Here is a 20,702-nt window from a genome sequence, read left to right as displayed (position 1 = left end):
GTGCTGTGATTTCTTTCCCTCTCTCTCTGCCTCTCTGTTTTGCACTTAACTGCAGCACTTAGAGGCTGAAAACATGTATTTACTAGAACAGAGTTCTGTAGGTCAGAATTCCAGCACTACTCTGCTGGGCTCCCTGCTCAGGCCTCACGTGGCAGAAACCAGGTGCCAACTGGCTGGACTTTTGCTTGGAGGCTCTGGGGGAAGAATCTGATTTTAGGCCTTTTCAGGTTGTTGGGGGACTCTGGTTCTTTGGGGCTGTGGGTCTCAGGTCCTTGCTTCTTTGCTGGTTGTTAGCTGGTGGTTGTTCACTGCTCCTAGAGGCTCCCCACAGCCCTGTCTTTAAACCAACAAAATGGTGCACTGAACCATTTTCACACTTCAAATTTATCTGGATGCTCCAAGAAAGCTCTCTGCCTTTAAGGGATCATGCAATTAGATCAGGCTCACTGAGAAGAACAAAAAGTCTCCCTCTCATAAGGTCAGCTGGGCCACACAACAATCATGGGAGAACTAGCTCATCATGCTATGGGTTCTGGGGATTAGGCCCAAATATCTCTGGGGAGAGATTTTAAAAATTCTGAGAACCACAAAGATAATCCCCTCAAAGAAAGCATGGTTTAGTTCATAATCTCATTAAAATAAGAAATCTCCACAGCACATGGCCGCTTCACCATAGTAGGGTGGTTATGCATTCAGAATCTGAGTAAACGCCGGTGGCTTTGAGTGATGCTGGACCAAGTGCAGCCTGTGAGTCCTGTCTGTGTGTGAGTATACTGCCAAGTTGAATTCAGCTTTGCAAAGCAAGCATCCAATTACATACAACTTCATCATATGAAATGCCTTGAATTGTCTTTCCAATATTTGATTCCTATGGAACAAAAGTAAGCTGGAAATTAAAGTGCAGCACATACATGTATTTAGCTTGTGTTAGACGTATTGCTGAGGAACCTCACTGGTTAGATTGCAGCTACCTTTTCGATTTAATATTGTAAGTAGCAATGAAATCACACATGCCACCTCACACATCCCAGCACGTCTTACTCTATTTAAATGGAAAACCTTGGTAAGGGGCTAGCACAATGATTATACAAAAAGATTTTTATGTCTGAGGTTCTAAAGTCTCTGGTTCAATCCCCAGCAACACTATAAGCCAAAGCTGTAAACATAACCAAAAATAAAACCCTTAAGTTTATTAAATGATAGATGTTATCTAAATATTACTTATTTTCAATATCCTTTTTTTTCTTTGTGGATATTCTCATTTTTTGAAGATTTTTTTAACTTATAAAAGTACTTCAAAATTTTTATTTTATTGCCACCAGGGTTACTGCTGTGGCTCAGTGCCAGCATGATGAATCCACTGCTCCCTGCGATCTTTTTTCTTTTTCTCTTTACTGGATAGGACAGAGAGAAACTTTGGGGGTCTGGGGGATAGAGAAAGAGAGATACTTGCAGCACTGCTTCACTGCTAGTGAAGCTTCCCCCCCTGTAGGTGGGGACTCGGGGTTTGAACCTAGGTCCTTGTACATGGTAATGTTTGTGCTCAACTGGGTACACCACTGCATGGCCCCAGAAAAGAATTTTTGCAGCAGGATAGAGGGATGGCTTCCCCCAAATACCTAGGGCAAACAATTTTGTATTTAAATATAATTCAGGGCCAGGTGGTGGTGCACCTGGCTAAGCACATACATTACAGTGTGTAAGGACTGGGGTTCAAGTCCCTGGTCCCCACCTGCAGGGGGAGAACTTTATGAGTGATGAAGCAGGGCTGCAGGTGTCTCTCTGTCTCTTTCCCTCTTCCCCCTCCATACCCTTTCAATTTCTCCGTCTTTATCCAGTAACAAATAATATTAAAAGTTTAAATATAATTCATAAGGTGTCTTGATCTATAAGTATATTTTTGGCCTCAGTTATAGTCTCTAGCTAGTCTTTCCATGTCGCAAACTGCATCTGGTAAAAACAGCCAGGGAGAATGAGTGGCTCTATAACTCATGACTGTAACACATGGGTCACACTTCTCTTACTTAATATGCAACTTTATTTGCCCCACAGCTCAGAGTTTTGGATTTACACTGGTGTGCAAAGCCATGGAGAACCTGAAAGATATTCTGATATTTCAAGAGCAAGCTCATTGAACACAAGAGAAAAAACCTCTGATCACTCCCCCCACAATATTGTTAGGCATCTTATGCATGAATATAAAAAGCTATAAGCTAGGAATTTCCTAGTTCCGGCTTAAATGTGCTGTTTGAGTTTCAGTCCTTCTTTCCAAATGAGTCACCAAGTCTCATCACTACTCTCATCTACTCTTCAACAGGCTTTGTTACTAACTACAATTGCATTTCTTTTTGATACCAAGCTCTCGTGCCCAGAGTCTGAGAAAAGACAGACTTAAAAAAAAAAAAAAACAACAAAACATGATGAGCAATCTTAACATAGTAATTTTTGTAGACTAGGCTGTGAATAAAAACCTTTGAAGACCCCATAGGACCTTGTCCTCAACTTGGATCAACAATGATAGAGAATGTTCCATCCTCTGAAGGGAGGCTGGACAACATACTCTATGCTACACTTGAGGAAGATGGGTCCTGATATTGGGGCAGCTTGGAACATTCCTACTCATGACCACAGAATGTGAGCTCAGATCTACAGGGATGCAGAGGTCACATAGGCTCCTAAGCTGAATATGGGCCCCAGATCACATCAAATCGATGGGGTTTACAGTCAACAATATTAATATACCTTTCCCATATTTGTAAGCTACTCTCTTCCATGATGCAGCTTTCTGGTCCTTTCTCAAGCCATGACATCATCTCCCCAGACAATAACTTGGGTCTACCTGCGTATCAGATTTTAGGCTCAGGGGAAAAAACAAACAAAAAACTAGTATATCCACAGGCCCTTTGGAATATAACTAAAATATCCCTACTAGCTATCTACAAAACAGAGACCCCCCTCTTCATCTAGTCCAGCCTTTAGGTTCATGATTAGTCAACAATTTGTTTGGCTTTGTATGTTAACTCTCTTTTCAGCCACTAGGTTCCAGATGCCAGCATGATGCCAACCAGACTTCCCTGGACAGACAACCCCACCAATGTGTCCTGGAGCTCTGATTCCCCAGAGCTCTTCCCCACTAGGGAAAGAGAGAGACAGGCTGGGAATATGGATTGATCTGTCAATGCCCATATTCAGTGGGAAAGCAATTACAGAAGCCAGACCTTCCACCTTCTGCATCCCACAATGACCCATACTCCCAGAGGGATAGAGAATGGGAAAGCTATGGGAGTTGGGTGGTAGCGCAGCAGGTTAAGCACACAAAGCACAAGGACCAGTTAGGATCCCAGTTTGAGCCCCCAGCTCTCCATCTGCAGGGGAGTCACTTCACAGGCAGTGAAGCAGGTCTGCAGGTGTCTCTCTGTCTCTCTTCCTCTCTATCTCCCCCTTCTCTCTCAATTTATCTGTCTCTATCCAATAACAACAACAACAACAACAAAAAAGAATAGGAAAGCTATCAAAGGAGGGGATGGGATACAGAGTTTTGGTGGTGGGAATTGTGTGGAGTTGTACCCCTCTTATTCTATGGTTTTGTCAGTGTTTCCTTTTTATAAGTAAAATAAAAAAAAAAAGGAAATGATAAAAAAAAAAACCTTAGAAGAAGGGTTAGCGAGGGACTCTAGACCTCACCTTTAAAGAGAAAACAAGTAGTCTGGGAGGTGGATAAAGCACTGATCCTCAACCATGAGGCCTCGAGTTCAATCCTCAGCAGCACATGTACCAGAGTGATGTCTGGTTCTTTCTCATGAATAAATACATAAATAAATTCTTTTTAAAAATAAAGAGAAAATACATACTTGGAATCTAATTCACACAATGTAACTTAAAAAAAAATTTTTTTTTTAGCTTCTAACTAGGTTCCAAACAAGGCCAGGGACTTCCTTTATTCTTTCTGTCCTGAAGAAACCACAGCATTAATTTGGCATCTTTTTTTTTTTTTTTTTTTCCTCACTAGAGCACTGCTCAGCTCTGGTTGATAGTGGTGCGGAGGATTGAACCTGGGACTTTGGAGCCTCAGGCATGAGTGTCTCTGCATAACCATTATGCTATCTACCCACCACCCTCTAACATCTTTTGGAATAAATAGGGACATGAATTGCCAGAGGGAAGTTCTATGACTGGTCTTCATTTCAGAAACAGGATTACTCAGGATCTGGCCATTGACTCCTTTGCAGGTGGCAAATGAACCACGAGCAGAGGGGCCAAATCATAGCCAGGCAGCAGTGCTCATGCCCTGAAGCACCTATGTATGACCAGCTCAGGAGTGACATACAGAGGAATGAAGTGAACATTTACAGAATCCAAAACAGGGCTCTCTGAGCTCAAAGAACACTTCTTTGGGGAAGAAAAGATAAGCATACATATAAAACAATGATCGAGTAAAACAAGGAAAGCGATCAGCTGAAGGTAGTCACTAGATTAGCTGGTAGACATGATAAATAAAAAGGTGGCCTGAGAATGGAATTGGAGTATTACACCAAAGTAAAAGACTCTGGGGTGGGTGGGTGGGTGGGGAGAATACAGGTCCATGAAAGATGATGAATGACATAGTGGGGGTTGTATTGTTAAATGGGAATCTGGGGAATGTTATGCATGTACAAACTATTGTATTTACTGTTGAATGTAAAGCATTAATTCCCCAATAAAGAAATAAATTATTTAAAAATAAAATAAAATAAAAAAAAGTGGCCTGAGAAGGATGAAACCAATGATGACTAGAGATTTTTTGTAAAACTGGTGGTTTTGAAGAATTACACTAGGATGTGTGATCTGTACGGACTCTATATAAGCTGGGGTGTGGGTGGGGCACAGTCATCCCCAAATGCTCCTGACAGCTCTGAAAGAATGGAAGCTGTCTTTGGTTTGGTCATTAAGTTCAGCCTTTTACATCTCCATGTGAACCTTGAATTCTCACACACACACAATTTTGTTTGTTTTGTTTTTGTTTTATTCAGGGAGATACATTTTTCTCTCAGAACAAATATGTTCAAATACAGGTTAATGTTAAAATGTAGATCTTTGGGGAGAATGAATATATTTACAGTTTTTTTGTTCTTTTTTTCAGGAGAAGAGTTTCTTAGATACACAAAAATCTCAGTGATTCAAAGCTCTTCTAATTCAGAACTTGTTATAATTTCACAGGTCCTAAGCCTGTGAAATTTTAAATTACTTTACAAAACAATAGCATTAACAAAGTAAGAGATAAGACATGACTTAAAGGATCTGTTTTTGGGCACTTATAAATAAATTTAGAGTTAACTATTTACAGTCACTAGAATAAGTCTAGACTAAAAAGTTCAGGTTATAGCAAAACTTTTCTTCCTTTCAAATTTAATAACTAATCTTTTTTTTGCCACCAATGTAATAACTAATAATTTTATCACAGATAATTAAAATAGTAAAACCATGTCTATTTAGATCTTATGTAAAGTTAACTTTTTACTAATTTATATTTATCTCTTTTAAAATTATTTTGTGAAAAATTTCCTCCTTTAATATAGAATTTATTTTATTAAACTTTTTCTGCCAGGGTTATGGCTGGGACTCAGTGCCAGTGCTATGAATCTACCACTCTCATAACTTGATAGGACAGAGAGAAACTGAAAGGGGTGGGGGAGACAGAGAGGGAGAGAGAAAGATACCTGCAGACCTACTTCATCACTTGTGAAGCATCTCCGATGCATGTGGGGAGCAGGGGCTCGAACCCAGATCCTTGTGCATGGTAATGTGTGCATTTAACTGGGTGTAGCGCCATTGCCTCAGCTCCATAGATTTTATTATTATTGTGCCTCTTTTAAAGTCAAGGATACTACCATTAATTTATAAGATAGCATAATGGTTATGCAAAATGCCTTTCATGCCTGAGACACCAGAGATCCCAGGTTCAGCCCCCAGCACCACTATACGCCAGAGCTGAGCAGTGCTTTGCTAAAAAACTAAAACTAAATAATAATTTATAAGACATTTAATAGGATCAGTAGCTTTATTGGATTGGTTTCAAAGTTGACTAGTTAAATTGGTGTCAACATTTACTTCCTGGGAGTTGGGCTGTAGTGCAGCGGGTTAAGCGCAGGTGGTGCAAAGCACAAGGACCAGCATAAGGATCCTGGTTCGAACCCCAGCTTCACACCTGCAGGGGAGTCGCTTCACAGGCGGTGAAGCAGGTCTGCAGGTGTCTATCTTTCTCTCCCCCTCTCTGTCTTCCCCTCCTCTCTCCATTTCTCTCTGTCCTATCCAACAACGACGACAACAACAATAATAACTACAACAATAAAACAAGGGCAACAAAAAGGAATAAATAAATTAAATATTTAAAAAAAAAGAGCTACTCATAATACAAAGACATTAAAAAATTTTACTTCCTGTGTAATCTTAGAGAAATAACTTAACAGGGTTGGGCAGTGGTACACTTAATTGGGCGCATATGCTGCAATGCACAAGGATGTGGGTTCAAGCCCCTGGTCCCCACCTGTAGGGGGAAATCTTCACAAATGGTGAAGCAGTGCACAGGTGTCTTTCTTTGCCTCTCCCTCTCTATCTCCCCCCTCCCCTCTCAATTTACCTATTTTTATTCAATAAATAAGTACAAATATTAAAAAATTATATCCTATAAAAAGAAAGAAAATTAATTTATCTCTGCTTCACTTTCCACATTAGAAAATGGGGGAATAATACCGCATGTATACAATTATCAAAATTCTAAGATGAGAAAATAAGTACTAGTATTTGGCCCAGCACCTAGAGAAAGGAAGCGATTTAAAATACTAGCTGTTGGTATTAGTAATTTTTTCTGCTTTTTCTATTCTTCCTCTAGTTCCTCTTTGCTCCTTTGGCTCTGCCAGTGCTGATGGCTGTGGAGGAATAAACCCAAGCAAATTCCTTGGCACTATTATAAAGGGTTTTGCTTATTTGTAGATTTTGATTATCTAGGCTAATTCCTACTTACCATTTCTAACCTACAGACATTTAAGGTTATTATTTTGTTTGGATAGTTATATTCTCTCCCAGGTGATACTCATTTTAGAAATCAACACAAAGATGTGACAGCTCACATAAGGAAATCTTGCTTTCGTAATGAACCATAAAGCGATCAAAGTTCAGTTCAGACATGTTTTGAGTATCTTTATCTAATTATTGCATTTGTAGAATTCCCTGCATTGTGGAACCAAAGAAAGCTGCTGAATTTGGGGCTGCGATGAGAACACACTCTTCAATTATGGATAATTACCAGTCACAGCGCTAATTATGCAATAGGGCCGAGGGAAAAAAAAAAGGCAGACAAAAGCCAGCTCTAGTTGTTTCTCAGTGTTCCTCTGACTATAATAACTTGTCAGCACTCCTAAATATTGTGAGCTTGAGGAAAAGAGGTAAAATACAAAGCTGGAAGACTGTACTTTTTTTTTCAAATTGAAAAAAGAAAGCAGTTTCCGGTTGCACAGTTATCTTCTGAAAGCAAGTAGAACCCTAAATCTTAACTGAATTGACCCTAAACTGACCTCCTAAACCTCAAGACTCTGAAAGCTGAAGCGCATCACTGTAACATCAAGTTGACTTCAATACCTACAAACCAACTGGTCAGCTAACTTGCTAACTAGCTAACTAGCTAAGCAACTAGACATGTGATTCCTTCTGATGGTTGCTGGATAGAAAAAAGTCATGGCCTTCCACCTTTTGCACCCCATAATGACTCTGGGTCCATATTCCCAGAGGGATAAAGAATAGGGAAGCCATCAAGGGAGGGGAGTGATTACAGAATTCTGAGGGTGGGAATTGTAACCCTGTTATCCCATATCCTTGTTGATATTTCCATTTTATAAATAAAAATTAAAAAGAAAAAAGTCAGGGAAGCAGTAACACATCTCACTGCTTACTATTTACTCCTTGGTTTTATTCTCAGCTTTTCCTTACTTTCCATCTACTCTTTAGTCAAATTCACCACTCCCAGAATTTCAATTTAAAAAAAAAATCAGCATTTTCAGGTTCTCCTGAAAATTTTCATAGTGTTCTCCCGAGCTTCAGATCATTTTCTGAATGTCAGTATCTGAGATGTTCCATTGGATCCCTTCAACTCAACATATCCAGAAAGAAAAACCTTTTCCTCACTCAACACCTTTGCTTCTGGCAACTGCTGACTAAATTTCAAAATGCCCTTTTCTAATCAGTCACCTAAGAGACCTGTCAGTCATCTAGACTCTACCCTCTCAGGGGCTCACCCTTACATTCTATTAGCTGCCAAGTCTTAACAACTCTGTCTTCTAATGAGCCGGCTGACTCTCTGTACTGCTGGCACAATGTGTCAGGTCCTTATAATTTCTCACCTGGAGTACAGCAATCGGGACCAACTGACCTCCCTATCTACAGTTCAGCCTTCACTGCTGTCAGAGATATTCTCTAATAAGCATTTCTGACCACAGCAGCTTCAACTTTTCAATTTTTCACCCACAGAACAACTTCCTGAATCTTTAGAATGGCTTGGCCCCTTCTGTGTCAACAGATACATTTTCTGTTACATTCTGAATAAAACCCAACAGTCTGCTTCTTTATGTCTATTTTCCACCTTAGACATGTACTTTCCCCCTTCTTCCTTGCATATTTAGTGCTTATCATTCTTAAACATCAGGCTAATGCATTTACCTGACCACTGAGTGACCTCCTAAGACATAAAACATCTGCTATCTACATAGCCTGTATTGCAAAATTTACCTCCCTTTGTTGTAAAGTTTTTAAAATTTTCTTTTCACTACCTCCAAGGTTATTGCTAGGGCTTGTACCTGCACAATAAATTCACTGCTCCCAGCAGCACTTTTCCCCTTTCTTTTGTTTTTGAAAGAGACAGAGAGGAAGTTGAGAGGGAAAAGGGAGATAGAGAGGGAGAGACACCTGCCAGACTGCCTTACCACAAAGTTTCTTCCCACCTGCAGGTGGGGATCAGGACTTGAACCTGGGTCCTCACACATGGCAAGGCATATTGGGTGTATTACCAATGGACCATTGTTACAAAGTCTTTTTTAAAAAAATATTTTTATTTATGATTTATTCCCTTTTGTTGCCCTTGTTGTTTTATTGTTGTAATTATCATTGATGTCGTTGTTGGATAGGACAGAGGGAAATTGAGAGAGGAGCGGAAGATGGGGGGGGGGAGATAGACACCTGCAGACCTGCTTCACCACTTGTGAAGCGACTCCTCTGCAGGTGGGGAGCCAGGGGCTCGAACCGGGATCCTTATGCTGGTCCTTGCACTTTGCTCCACCAGCGCTTAACCCGCTGTGCTACCACCCGACTCCCTGTTAAAAATTCTTGACTTTCTCTTTATCTTCCCAATTAGACTCTTCATTGCTTGAGGGCTGGAATTATGTCTTTTAGTTCTGAATTCCAGGGTCCAGTGTAAGACCTACTATTTCACAGCAGATGCTTATGGAATGTCATCATGGAAGTACTCAAGATATTGCAGATGGCCTTGATACCCATTTATGATAGAACCATGATAGAAAATTGGAGGTTCAATAATAGGATTTGTATCTGAATTGTCACTTGGAAACTCCAGGAAAGGAACTGATGCCTTCAAAAATTCTAGCTTCTCTGGTCAGTAAATCAAGACTCTAGACATGATTACACTAGCATTAAGTAGGACATGGGTTAACTAGGCCAGTATTTATTTAGGAAATGGCTCCAAATGGAGAAAGTAATTTTATGTCTTTTTTAAAAAAAAATTTTTATTTTCCCCCTTTTGTTGCCCTTGTTGTTTATCGTTGTTGTTGTAGTTATTATTCTTATTGCTGTCATTGTTGTTGGACAGAGAGAAATGGAGAGAGGAGGGGAAGACAGAGAGGGGGAGAGAAAGATAGATACCTGCAGATCCGCTTCACCACCTGTGAAGCAACCCCCCTGCAGGTGGGGAGCGGGGGGCTTGAACCGGGATCTTTACGCCGGCCCTTGCGCTCTGCATCATGTGCGCTTAACCCACTGTGCCACTGCCCGGCTCCTAGTACTTTTATTTCTATAGGTCTACTACTCTTGCTTAGGAAGATCCCTTGGGTTATTAAGTTACCATTTACTGACGTTTCTTGAGTGGAATTAAAAAAAAACTTTCTATGCCAGTGGTTTTAATTAGAGGAAAAAATGGTTTACAGATTGGACCCTTAACTAGCATTATTCACCCAGACAAATGTTCCCTGTTCCACAACAATGGATTATTAAGTGGAATGAAAAATGGATTCCAAACTGGTAGTACCTGCATGTAGTAATAAAAGTAGAAAGGATAAAAGAATACGCTACAGAACTAGTTGGGGTTTGACTCAATGGAACACCAAGGACATGCAAAACATAATTATGAACATCAATAGTCTGCAAGGTTAGGAGGAAAAATTCTACCTGTAGCCAGGGTTACCACACCAGGTTAACACATTTTCTGTCATCAAAGTAGAAAATCTTTCTTCACCCAATTGTGATTCTTACCACCCAAATATGTTGATTAGCTTGTCAGCTGGTTACAGTTCAAAGCAAATTGGGTAATTATTCCTTTGATTTACATTAATGGGTAGGGTAAAATTATTATGCAAAAAAAATCCTTGTATTTTCTGTTGAATTACTAGTTCTGAATGTGTAGCAATCTAGACTAAATGGAAAAATACTATTTATCTTGGCTTACAGGGGCAGGTCAAATTCTGTTATAATAATAATAATAATGAAGAAAAACCAACCAGGTCAATAAAAATCAGTCTAATTAAGATTCACAGTGTTCAGCCAATGACCCACTAACCTAACGGTTAAGTATAATAATTCGGTATAATCCAGAGCAACTGAACACTACAATCAGGGTATTCTTTATCATTGCCGTATTTGAATGTGGTCTTTATGGAAAAAATATTTTATAAAACTTGCAATGGTTGAAATATGATAAGCCATCTAAATTGACTAGTTTCAACGTTACCAGAATTTATAAACTTGAGCCACAGTAATAAACACAGGGATAATGTCATTATAATTTCCTTTTTTGTTTTATTTTTAAGATAGAGAGGGAGAGAGGGAGTGAAAGAGAGGGGGAGAAGGAGAGAGAGAGAGAACACGTAACACTGAAGCCTCCTTCAATGCAGTAGGTCAAACCTAGGTTGTGTACATGGCAAAGCAGTGCATTATCCAAGTGAGCTATCTCATCAGCCCAGTTCAGAACTTTTCAATGTGGGGAAATCACATAGAAAGGAAGCTCTCCCCCACCCCACCCCCACCACACAATGTGCAAGCTAGACACTTCACATCTGTGTTGTTTCAGAATGTGAAAACAGACTAAGAGTTCAAACTCTCTAATAAACAACTAAGGGTGTGGCTTCTATTAGCAATAAGCATAAATCTGAAAGTTACGCTTATTTCTAAGTAAGAAACAAGCATTATTACTCAGGGAGCTCCATAATTGCTTAAAGACAAAATAGATAATGAACTAGTGGGAACTCTGCAAAAATCAAAAGAAGAGGTTAGAAAGTGAATCTATTATTCAGAGTTAACAGAGACAAAAGCAAAAAGTAGTATTAGGCACATTCCACCCTGCACAGCCATCTCAGGAAGAGCATGAGAGGGGATATTGAAAAAGTTGATGGTGGACTTTTTCCTTATAGAAAACAGGAGTGTGTGTATGTTCTTTTTTATAAAAACCCTGTCTGATAGTATATTTTTGCATTGAGAGAATGAAAAGTATTTTTGAAATATGAACTAGAGAGAGTAGACAAAAATCTTGGCCAGAGAGGACATGCATTATCTTCCACATGAGTGATTTCTCTTCAGGGTGATATTCATTGCACAATCTCTAGGCAAGCATGAGATTTTTATAATATTAGAAAGGGCCATAGTTTTACTATGTACTGAATTACATAATATTAAAAGTATTAGATGCTGTTGGGAGTTTTTAAAGATAAAGGTCTGGGGTGGTTCCTAGCTCCTATTTTATAGTTATTAAGAATCATTTTGTCATGCTTTTTTTCAAGTTAAAACATGCACACAAACAAGCAAATAAACCTCTGAGGCACACATGTTGCCTTTTTTAACATTCTATCAAGAGCAAGGTGTCCAAAAATCTTCTTCCATGAAAACAGACATTAATTTAAAAATTCCCTTTGAAGACACTTTCCTTATATGGAAAAATTTACCAGTTATCACTTTGATAACATTAAGAAACCACAAACCGTTAATATGCTGGTTCAAAATTATAGTGCTTTATTTTGAAGAATGTTGGTTTCAGAAGCCATATACCTGTTTAATTTTGTGCAATTTCTAGCAGAAAATTGCATGACACCAATCTTAGAAGTTTGGAAGTGAGTGGCAGCTGTTCTGATCTTAACTCTGGCACAAACACACAGAGATCTTCACTCTAAAAGGTCTAAGATTTCCACCCCAAAGAAAAATCTAAAGACATCAAAGCCACTAGGTCCTTGGTTGTGTGGGGCCAGACCATATGAGTCTGACCAGGATTTAAGAATCAAAAGTGGAAACTCAGTAGGCTTGTCAACTCCCTCCTTTGTCAGTAAACACAGTCTTTCTCCTTCCTACAATTCAGTTTCCTGAAACTGCATCCCCATCAAGTCTGATTTTGGACTCTCACAGCTACCCAAGCTCCCAACTGTCACCTTGACCCAAGCATGCCCTTCAGTATTTCAGTGCTGATGAATGTGAGTTTTGGCATTCTCTGCTACTGGCTGGGTCAGCCACTTGTCTTTTATACACATCAGTTTCCTGATAGGTGAAACACCCACCTTTCCAGGTGCTGAGGATTAAACGAAGTAGTGAAAGTGAAGAGCCCAGCTCATGTTACATATTTGGGCCATAACGCATATGCTTTTGTTAGCATTAGGATGGTAAGGAAGATTGCCCCTGGCCCTTGTTTTCCAGTGGTATCTGTATCATGAAATGAAGAGGCTAATCTATGCATCCATTTTTAAGCAGCAACCAGTTACAACCGAATGCCAGAAGGCATGTGAATGCATCAATACCACAACACTAGTTGTTCCAGAGTGCCCCAAACCAGTTATTTATTTATTTATTTTTAAGAAAGGAGACATTAACAAAAAAAAAAGCACCCAAATTAGTGAGGACACAAGAGGAAACTAGGCTACAGTGGACTCTTAGGAAATAAATCTTGGTTTTTCAATCCATTTCCAGTGTTAACATGTCTCCAAATTAGTCTTGCATGTCTTTCACTCTCTTCACTCTCTCAGACATAACAGAACAAGACTGGCAGATGAAAATCAACACACTCTTCTGTACAGTCTCAAACCATTTGGAACTGGAAGTTGGTTACAGTAAGCCATGCCCTTGTGGGAATCCACTGGCACCGACCACTGAAATTGGGAAGCAGTCTCCTATTAAAGTCACCCCCATTTTAGTTTCCTGTAATCCAAATTCTCTACCACTGTGACTTTTGTCTAAAAAGTTGGATGTGGGGAGAAGACTGAATGGAAGTGGGAGGGGTGGATGACAGAACCGAGACCAGCAGAAAGCAGTACCTCATTCTAAGAAGTAGGTCCAAACAGAAAGGGGACAAAGTGGTCTAGATTTTGCTGAAAGCTAGACTGGTATCACAGATTGCTCTGGAAACGGTGGTTACGACTGCAAAGATATGTTAACAAGGGGGTCTTTACTCCCCCAGAAGGGGCTATAGAATTTGATAGGGAAAAAGGAAACATTTAAATGAAATAAAGGGGTTCCATATTGCGGATCTCAATTAGCTGCTGGGAAGAGAGCATTCTGTGGGGTCCCCAGGAAAGAAAGGCATGAATCTACATAGTGAAGGAACTCCCCTGGAACTCAGAGATGGTGCCATGCACAGTGAAGTCTTTCTCAGTCTTCTCACAAAAAGGACGTAAGAATGGAAGAGGTTTTAGTGAAATCTTTTGGTATTTTGGTAACTAGACACCCCTAGCTGAGGTCCTATGCCAACATGCCATCTGCTAAATTCTATTCTATGGTAAATCACACTGTAAGGAAGACACACACACATACACACACCAAAAAAAAAAAAAAAAAAAAAAAGGAAACACTGTAATTGATGGAGGTTTCTTCCCCAAATAAGGGAGTTACAGACATCTCTCATCTTCAGCTGTCTGAGCAGTAAGTATAGTACAACCCTGCGCCCTCAGAAGGAACTGCTACCTAGTTGCTACCTAATATGCCCATGGAGGCTTCTCCTGGCTTGCTATTGGTAGCAGTTTTTCCTTTTGTTAGCTTCCTACAAAGGAAAACACTAAACCAGATGCAAATGCCCACATGTAACTCATTTCAACAGAAACATTCCACTAGTATCAAGTCTTATGTGGATCTTGCAGGGCATGAAACACCTCTGTACAGCTGGCTGTGAATAGTCAGAGGATATTTTCCTGACCTTTGTTGTTATAGGGGCTTCACTCCTCCATGTTCACATCTGCAGATGGGGGGGGGGAGGGAGATAGAGGAAGGAGGAGGAGGAGGAGGGACATCACAGTTCCTAAGTTTGTCCCAGTGCCTCAAACCTGAGTCCTGTGCATGGCCACTTAGGTGCCCTCCCAGGAGAACTATCTCACCACATCCTTCTCTGGTCTTTTAAGTTCAAAGTTTTCTGGTGGTGACCAAAAAGAAAGATTCCAAGTGTCTATCACTCCCTTCACATTTCACTTTTTCTCTGTCACATGACTCACAGACAAACAGAGTAGGCTCTCTCACATACATAAACATACAGAGGTACTTGCAAAACTTGCACATAATTGAAGTTTAGTGTATATAATTTCAAGGCCACTTGGGAGGTTTTTTTTTTTTTTCTCTCTCTTGTGAAACACAAGACTGACCCATAAAATGCAGGAAAGGGAACAACTAAATATAGCTGCAGAAATTAAGAAAAGCCCCATAAGACAAGCACTCAAAAACCTTACTGTCAAGCAGTTAACAGCTGACAGTTAAAAGTTGAAAGACCGAAATTTCAGGCTGACATAGTTAAGCCTGCTTTTACTTAAGACTACATTAAGTATGAACTGTAACTTCTTGCAGAGAAGTTAACAGGATCTTTTGCTGTACCCCCCCCACTGCTTCCCATATGCTCTGAAATGTCTTTCCTCTAAACCTAACTCCCCAAGTTACACACACACACACACACACACACACACACACACACACACACAGAAAGACAGACAGACACACACACACACACACACACCTTCTACCTTTGAGGCAACTATGAACACTTGTAAGTAAAAAACGCTGCTTACTCGGAAAGTCTTGGCCGTCGGGGAGGGAGAGGCGGGGGGAGAATCAGACTGAGACTTCCTATTCCGAGTGAATTCTTTACTGCGGGTATACAGAGAGGACATGGCTCCTCAGGAAGATGAGAAACACTGAGCCACTGGATTCTTCACACACAGCTGGGAGGCTGCCCCTGGAGGTTACCCTCAAAGACTCTCTCCTTCTGGGCTGGTGTACGACGGCTCTGGATAGGACTAAATAAAGGTTAAAAACTACCCTGTAAATTACAGTCTGGAGCTCTGAACCAGTCCACAATCAGAAGGAGGCTGAGAGGCGTGTTCCATCAATAGGTCCAATTCGGCTTCGCCCCCGAGTGCTCAGCGGGCTGGTGGCTTACCGTGGAGGGAAGGGTGCTGAGCTGCAGCGTCTCTCACTAGACTGAGTCCTGCACACTTCCCATTTGAGACCTGCTCCCCAGTCATCTGCCTCTAGGCTTTTGATGCCTCCAAGTTAAGTCTCAGACGACCTTGGACGCTGCCAGAGACGAGCCTGGGAACAACTATCTTCACCTCACCCAGCGAGAAGGAGCACAAATCCTCTGCAAGCCATGCTCTCTCCCCTTGGCTCACCTCCACTGGGCTGGGAGGGGTCTGGTACTGCTGTGATAAATTCAGATCAAGGAACTTAAAAAGTCCCCCCTCCCCCAAAAAAGATCAATAAGAAATCAAGAGTTTGTGAGAAGGAAGCAGTCTGAGGAAGCCAAGTTTTCCCAAGTCCTCCCAGACGAATCTGCTTTTACACATAAACACTCACAGTCATACACACATCTTTTCCCCACCCCTCTTCTATTTTCTGACATTCCAAATCCCTATTCGCTCAGCGAGGAATGCTGGAGAGAAGCCAAGGGCAAAGATTCACTTTCAACTCAGAATTCGAGTTGCCACTTGCAGGAGGAGAGGGAGTCTGCCAGCTTCGAGGAATAAGGGGTGGCTATTCAGGGGGTGAAATCCACCAAGCCTGCAGCAGACACTGCCTCCGAGTGGGCGGCTGTCTTAAAGGCTTTTTTTTTCCCCCCTGAACCCTTTTTTTCAATATGAGAATAGGGTTTCTTTTTTTCCTTCTTCTTCAACTTTTAGGTCTCTCAGGTAACAAAACCCAGACAGACACATCAGTCAAAGCACCTTCAGGCCTTTATGTTCAATTTTAATGACATGTCATTCCCGCCTCTGTGTGTGCATCACGAGGAAGCCTAGCAAATTGAAATCTCTCCTCACTGCACTGCAAAGGAAGGTGGCTAGTTACCTGTGCATTTGAGAGCTTTGTGGCTTTGTCTCACGTATAAAGCTCACAGAGTTTTCTCAAATGCCACCATCAGGGTCAATATGGAAAGAGGAAGACAGGTGAGGGTAAAGAAAGAAGGCTGAGAAATGAAGAGAGAAAACAGACAGTAGGGGAACTACACAACTATAGGACTGAGTAAGGCCACAGGGAAGATTCAGAGTGAAAAAGAAAGGAATGCATTTGTTTGATGTTGGGAGGATTTGGGATTTGACCTGAAAACATCTGAAATTTAATCTTTCAGTCTGTTGTCATCACTGTCCCATCCAACATTTCTGGGCCAAATGCTGGAATAACAACTTGCTTCACTTTGGGTTCTTGAAAACTCTATACTGCCCTCCTTTCCTCACAAGAAATCTATCCTTTTCTTTTCTAATCTTTCAAGCATGTCACCTCCCCCTCAGCTATCTTGATACCTTCTTTATTCTTAAGACAAAATTTGTGAAATTAAATCAAGGAAATTATCTGCTACTTGGAGGTTGGTCTGAGTATAGGCTAAGAGTTTATGAAAGGGTCTTGATGTATTCCCAACCTAAGCATCTTTTAAGAAATATTTTATTTTAATGAGAGATACAGAAAGAAAGATAAGGAAGGAAGGAAGGAAGGAAGGGAGGAAGAAAGGAAGGAAAGAATGAAGGAAGACCAGAACAGCTCTAGTGTATGGGATTGAACCTGGGATCTTGGAGTCTCAGGTATAACCATTAAGCTATCTTCCCAACCCTCCAACCTAAGAAACTTCTTAAGAAGACTGATCACTTTTTACCACATACCAGAAGTAGACTGTGTATAAAAGGCTAGTTAGACTGAGGATTCACATCTATGATTCTTACAATTTTTATTCAATTTAGATTGTTAATCCCATGAGGTAAGAGTGAGTTTTTCCCTATTAGATCTCTTCAGTAAGAGCAATACTGATGAACACTGACATAGGAACAGTCCCATAGCAAGCATCATTAGCTATGCAGGGATTAGAGAGTGACTGTTTTAAATATCTAGAATGAATGTCACCAGGTTACTTTACCCCTTAAACTGATGGCAAGAATAAATCCAATCAGGGACTTTCCAGATCTATTTCTGCTAGGTTTGCACAGTGATTTCATTATTCATGACAGTTGAAAGAAAGTGTAAAAGTCTATTAATCTCGAATGTAACTACACTTGGCCTTTTTTCCACTTCTATTTTACGTCTACTTCTAGGTAGTACCAACAATGTAAAGTCATATTTTACCAAGTGTTTTAACATGTATTATTTCACCTGATTCTCTAAATAATGCTGAAAAGTACATGGCTCTTATCTGAGAGACAAGGAAGGCATTTCTGAAAGTTATATGACTCTGTAAAAGGCAGATAATCAACAAGACGGGGAGACAAGACACATTTATCTGAGGAGTAGATTTTTTTGGAGAGAGAGAGAGGAAGAGAAAACACAAACACACCTGCAGCACTGTTTCACTGATCATGAAGCTCTCCTGCAGGCAGGGCCAGAGGCTTGAGCCCAGGCCTTTGCTGTAATGTGTGCACTCAACCAGCTCGGCTACCACCCAGCACCCGAGGAGTAGGTTCTGATTGACTAAGGTAAAGTATTCTTTTTTAATTTTTTATATTTTTCCTTTTGTTGCCCTTGTTGGTATTTTTAATTTTTTTATATTTATTTATTCCCTTTTGTTGCCCTTGTTGTTTTATTGTTGTAGTTATTATTGTTGTTGTTATTGATGTCACTGTTGGATAAGACAGAGAGAAATGGAGAGAGGAGGGGAAAACACAGAAGGGGAGATAAAAATAGACACCTGCAGACCTGCTTCACCATTTGTGAAGAGACTCCCCTGCAGGTGGGGAGCCGGGGGCTTGAACTGGGATCCTTAGGCTGGTCCTTGTGCTTTCACCACCTGCACTTAACCCACTGCACTACCGCCCAACTCCCATAAGGTAAAGTATTTTAGCGGATTCAGAAAGATCTGCCAATGTACATCCTCTAAAAAAATTCTGGGCATGTGACATACTCAGGACCATGTTGGAGATAAAGAGTTAAATTATCTAGAGAGTTAAATCTACATTTTTTGTCTACTTGTTATTTTACATACTTGACTTTTTTATTCTTAGTTATTGACTTTTTTCAGACACAAAGAGAGGAAGAGACAAACAGAAAGAGACCGAGAAAGAGAAAAACACAACATCGCACCAAAGCCTCCTCTGGTGAGGGAGGGGGCAGATTCGACAAAGCAGGGATACTCTCCAGGTGCACAATCTGGCAGGCTCTTACTTTCCCCCCTCATTTTCTGTTAACAAGTATTTCCTGTTTCTTTTTCTTACTCAAAAACAACAAAAACAAATACAGGTCCAAGAAGGATGACAGAGGACCTAGTGGGGGTTGTATTGTTATATGGAAAACTGGGAAATGTTATACATGTACAAACTACTGTATTTACTGTTGAATGTAAAACATTAATTCCCCAATAAAGAAATTAAAAAAACAACAAAACAAACAAACAAACAAAACCAACTTCCATGTGAGCATCAAAATCTCCTTGACATTGCAATGAGAATTAAAAACTGGATGGAAACAATCTTGTTCACAGTCTTGTCTCTTGCAGCTATATGGACAACTTAGTGCTTAGTATGCCACATTTCCAGTTCCATTCTTAAGCTAGGAACCCAGAGATTAATATGATCTCCACATTGGCCTGTCATATATTATAACATTTTGACCCAGCACATACACATGGCAATGCAGAAAACTTGTTTTCTGCTCAAAGACAACCAGTGCAGGGAGGATATGAGAGAATAAGAAAGAGTCATCTCCAGGACAGAGTTCTTCAACTGAGGGTCCAGTCTGTTCTTTCTCCAGTCAAGGTTTACAGACTTCCTTCTCCAACACTAAGAAACTTAGTGCCTATTATCTTAATACATTACATTATATATTCAGTTTATTATATATTAACACATTGTGTACAAATAAACACATAACATGTATTTAGCTCCTATTATATCTCTTTAATTTTTTAATTATCTTTATTGGATAAAGACCACCAGAAATCGAGAGGGAAGGGGGAGATAGAAAGACAGAGAGACCCCTGCAGCACCACTTCACCACTTGCAAAGCCTTCTCCCTGCAGTGGAGACCGGGGGCTCAAACCCCAGGTCCTTGCTTACTGTAACATGTGCGCTCAACCAGGTGCGTGTCAACACCACTTGGCCCCAGCTGCTATTATATTAAATATATTATTCTTACTTGGGGTAAGCTATAACAAGTAGCTTCTTGCTTGGAAAGTAATTTCAGACAATCATACAACAAATGCGTGAGTGAGTCAGTACAATTTCTCAATACATGAATCTGGATCATGAATTCTCTTGATTCAATTCTTCCAAAATAGCCCCCCCCCATAAAGTCTTCATAGAAGAAATGAACCAGTTAAATAATTTATAGTTTTCCTTCTAGAAGTGTAAATGTTACGGTTTAGGAGTGATGTTACTAGGCAAAAGCCACCCCCCTAGTGATATCCAAAACAACATTATGCGTATGTTTTTGGAAAGGGTAAGAATTTTGAGGTCTATCCTCAGTTGGAATTCAAGCCTCTGCTTAACTGACATGATCGAGTTACTTAACCTCAATGAACCTTATTTACTTCACTTAAAAATGGTGATAATGTCAGGCACAGGCAAAACCTAGTTGGGTCATGGGGCCCTTGGAATATACCTAAAATAGACCTACTAGCTTTTTCCAAAATGGAGACCCCAAATCTCCATCCACAATATTCTTGCCTTTAGGGTCATGACTAGTCAACAATTTGCTCTGCTTTCTATCTTAACTCTTTTTCAGCCACCAGGTTCCACATGCTACCATGATGCCAACTGGACTTCCCAGGGCAGAGGACTTCACCAATGTGTCCTGGAACCCCACATCCCCAGAGCCCTGCCCCATTAGGGAAAGAGAGAGGCAGGTTGGAAGTATGGATTGACCTGTCAATGCCCATGTTCAGCGGGGAAGCAATTACAGAAGCCAGACCTTCCACCTTCTGCACCCCATAATGTCCCTGGGTCCATACTCCCACAGGGTTAAAGAATAGGAAAGCTACCAGGGGAAGGAATGGGATATGGAGTTCCGGTGGTGGGAATTGT

The 20,702-nt window shown here is 40.5% G+C and overlaps 1 protein-coding gene across 14 annotated transcripts in view; it reads right to left on the bottom strand.

Annotated features, from left to right (window-relative positions):
• The window catches only part of PPP1R12B (protein phosphatase 1 regulatory subunit 12B), a 235,403-nt gene that overhangs the window by 30,939 nt on the left and 183,762 nt on the right, over nt 1–20,702 (bottom strand). The window contains exon 1 of one of the 14 annotated variants that reach the window (XM_007522100.3): nt 15,276–16,045. The exons of the other annotated variants lie outside the window; for them this stretch is intronic. Coding sequence (XP_007522162.1) covers nt 15,276–15,377 — 102 coding nt within the window. The 5' untranslated portion in view covers nt 15,378–16,045. Of the gene's footprint in view, nt 1–15,275; nt 16,046–20,702 lie in introns of those variants that run through there. 14 annotated transcript variants of the gene reach the window in all.

This window comes from Erinaceus europaeus, chromosome 19, assembly GCF_950295315.1.
Source record: "Erinaceus europaeus chromosome 19, mEriEur2.1, whole genome shotgun sequence".
NCBI lineage: Eukaryota > Metazoa > Chordata > Mammalia > Eulipotyphla > Erinaceidae > Erinaceus > Erinaceus europaeus.
This window is presented reverse-complemented; position numbering and strand designations above follow the sequence as displayed.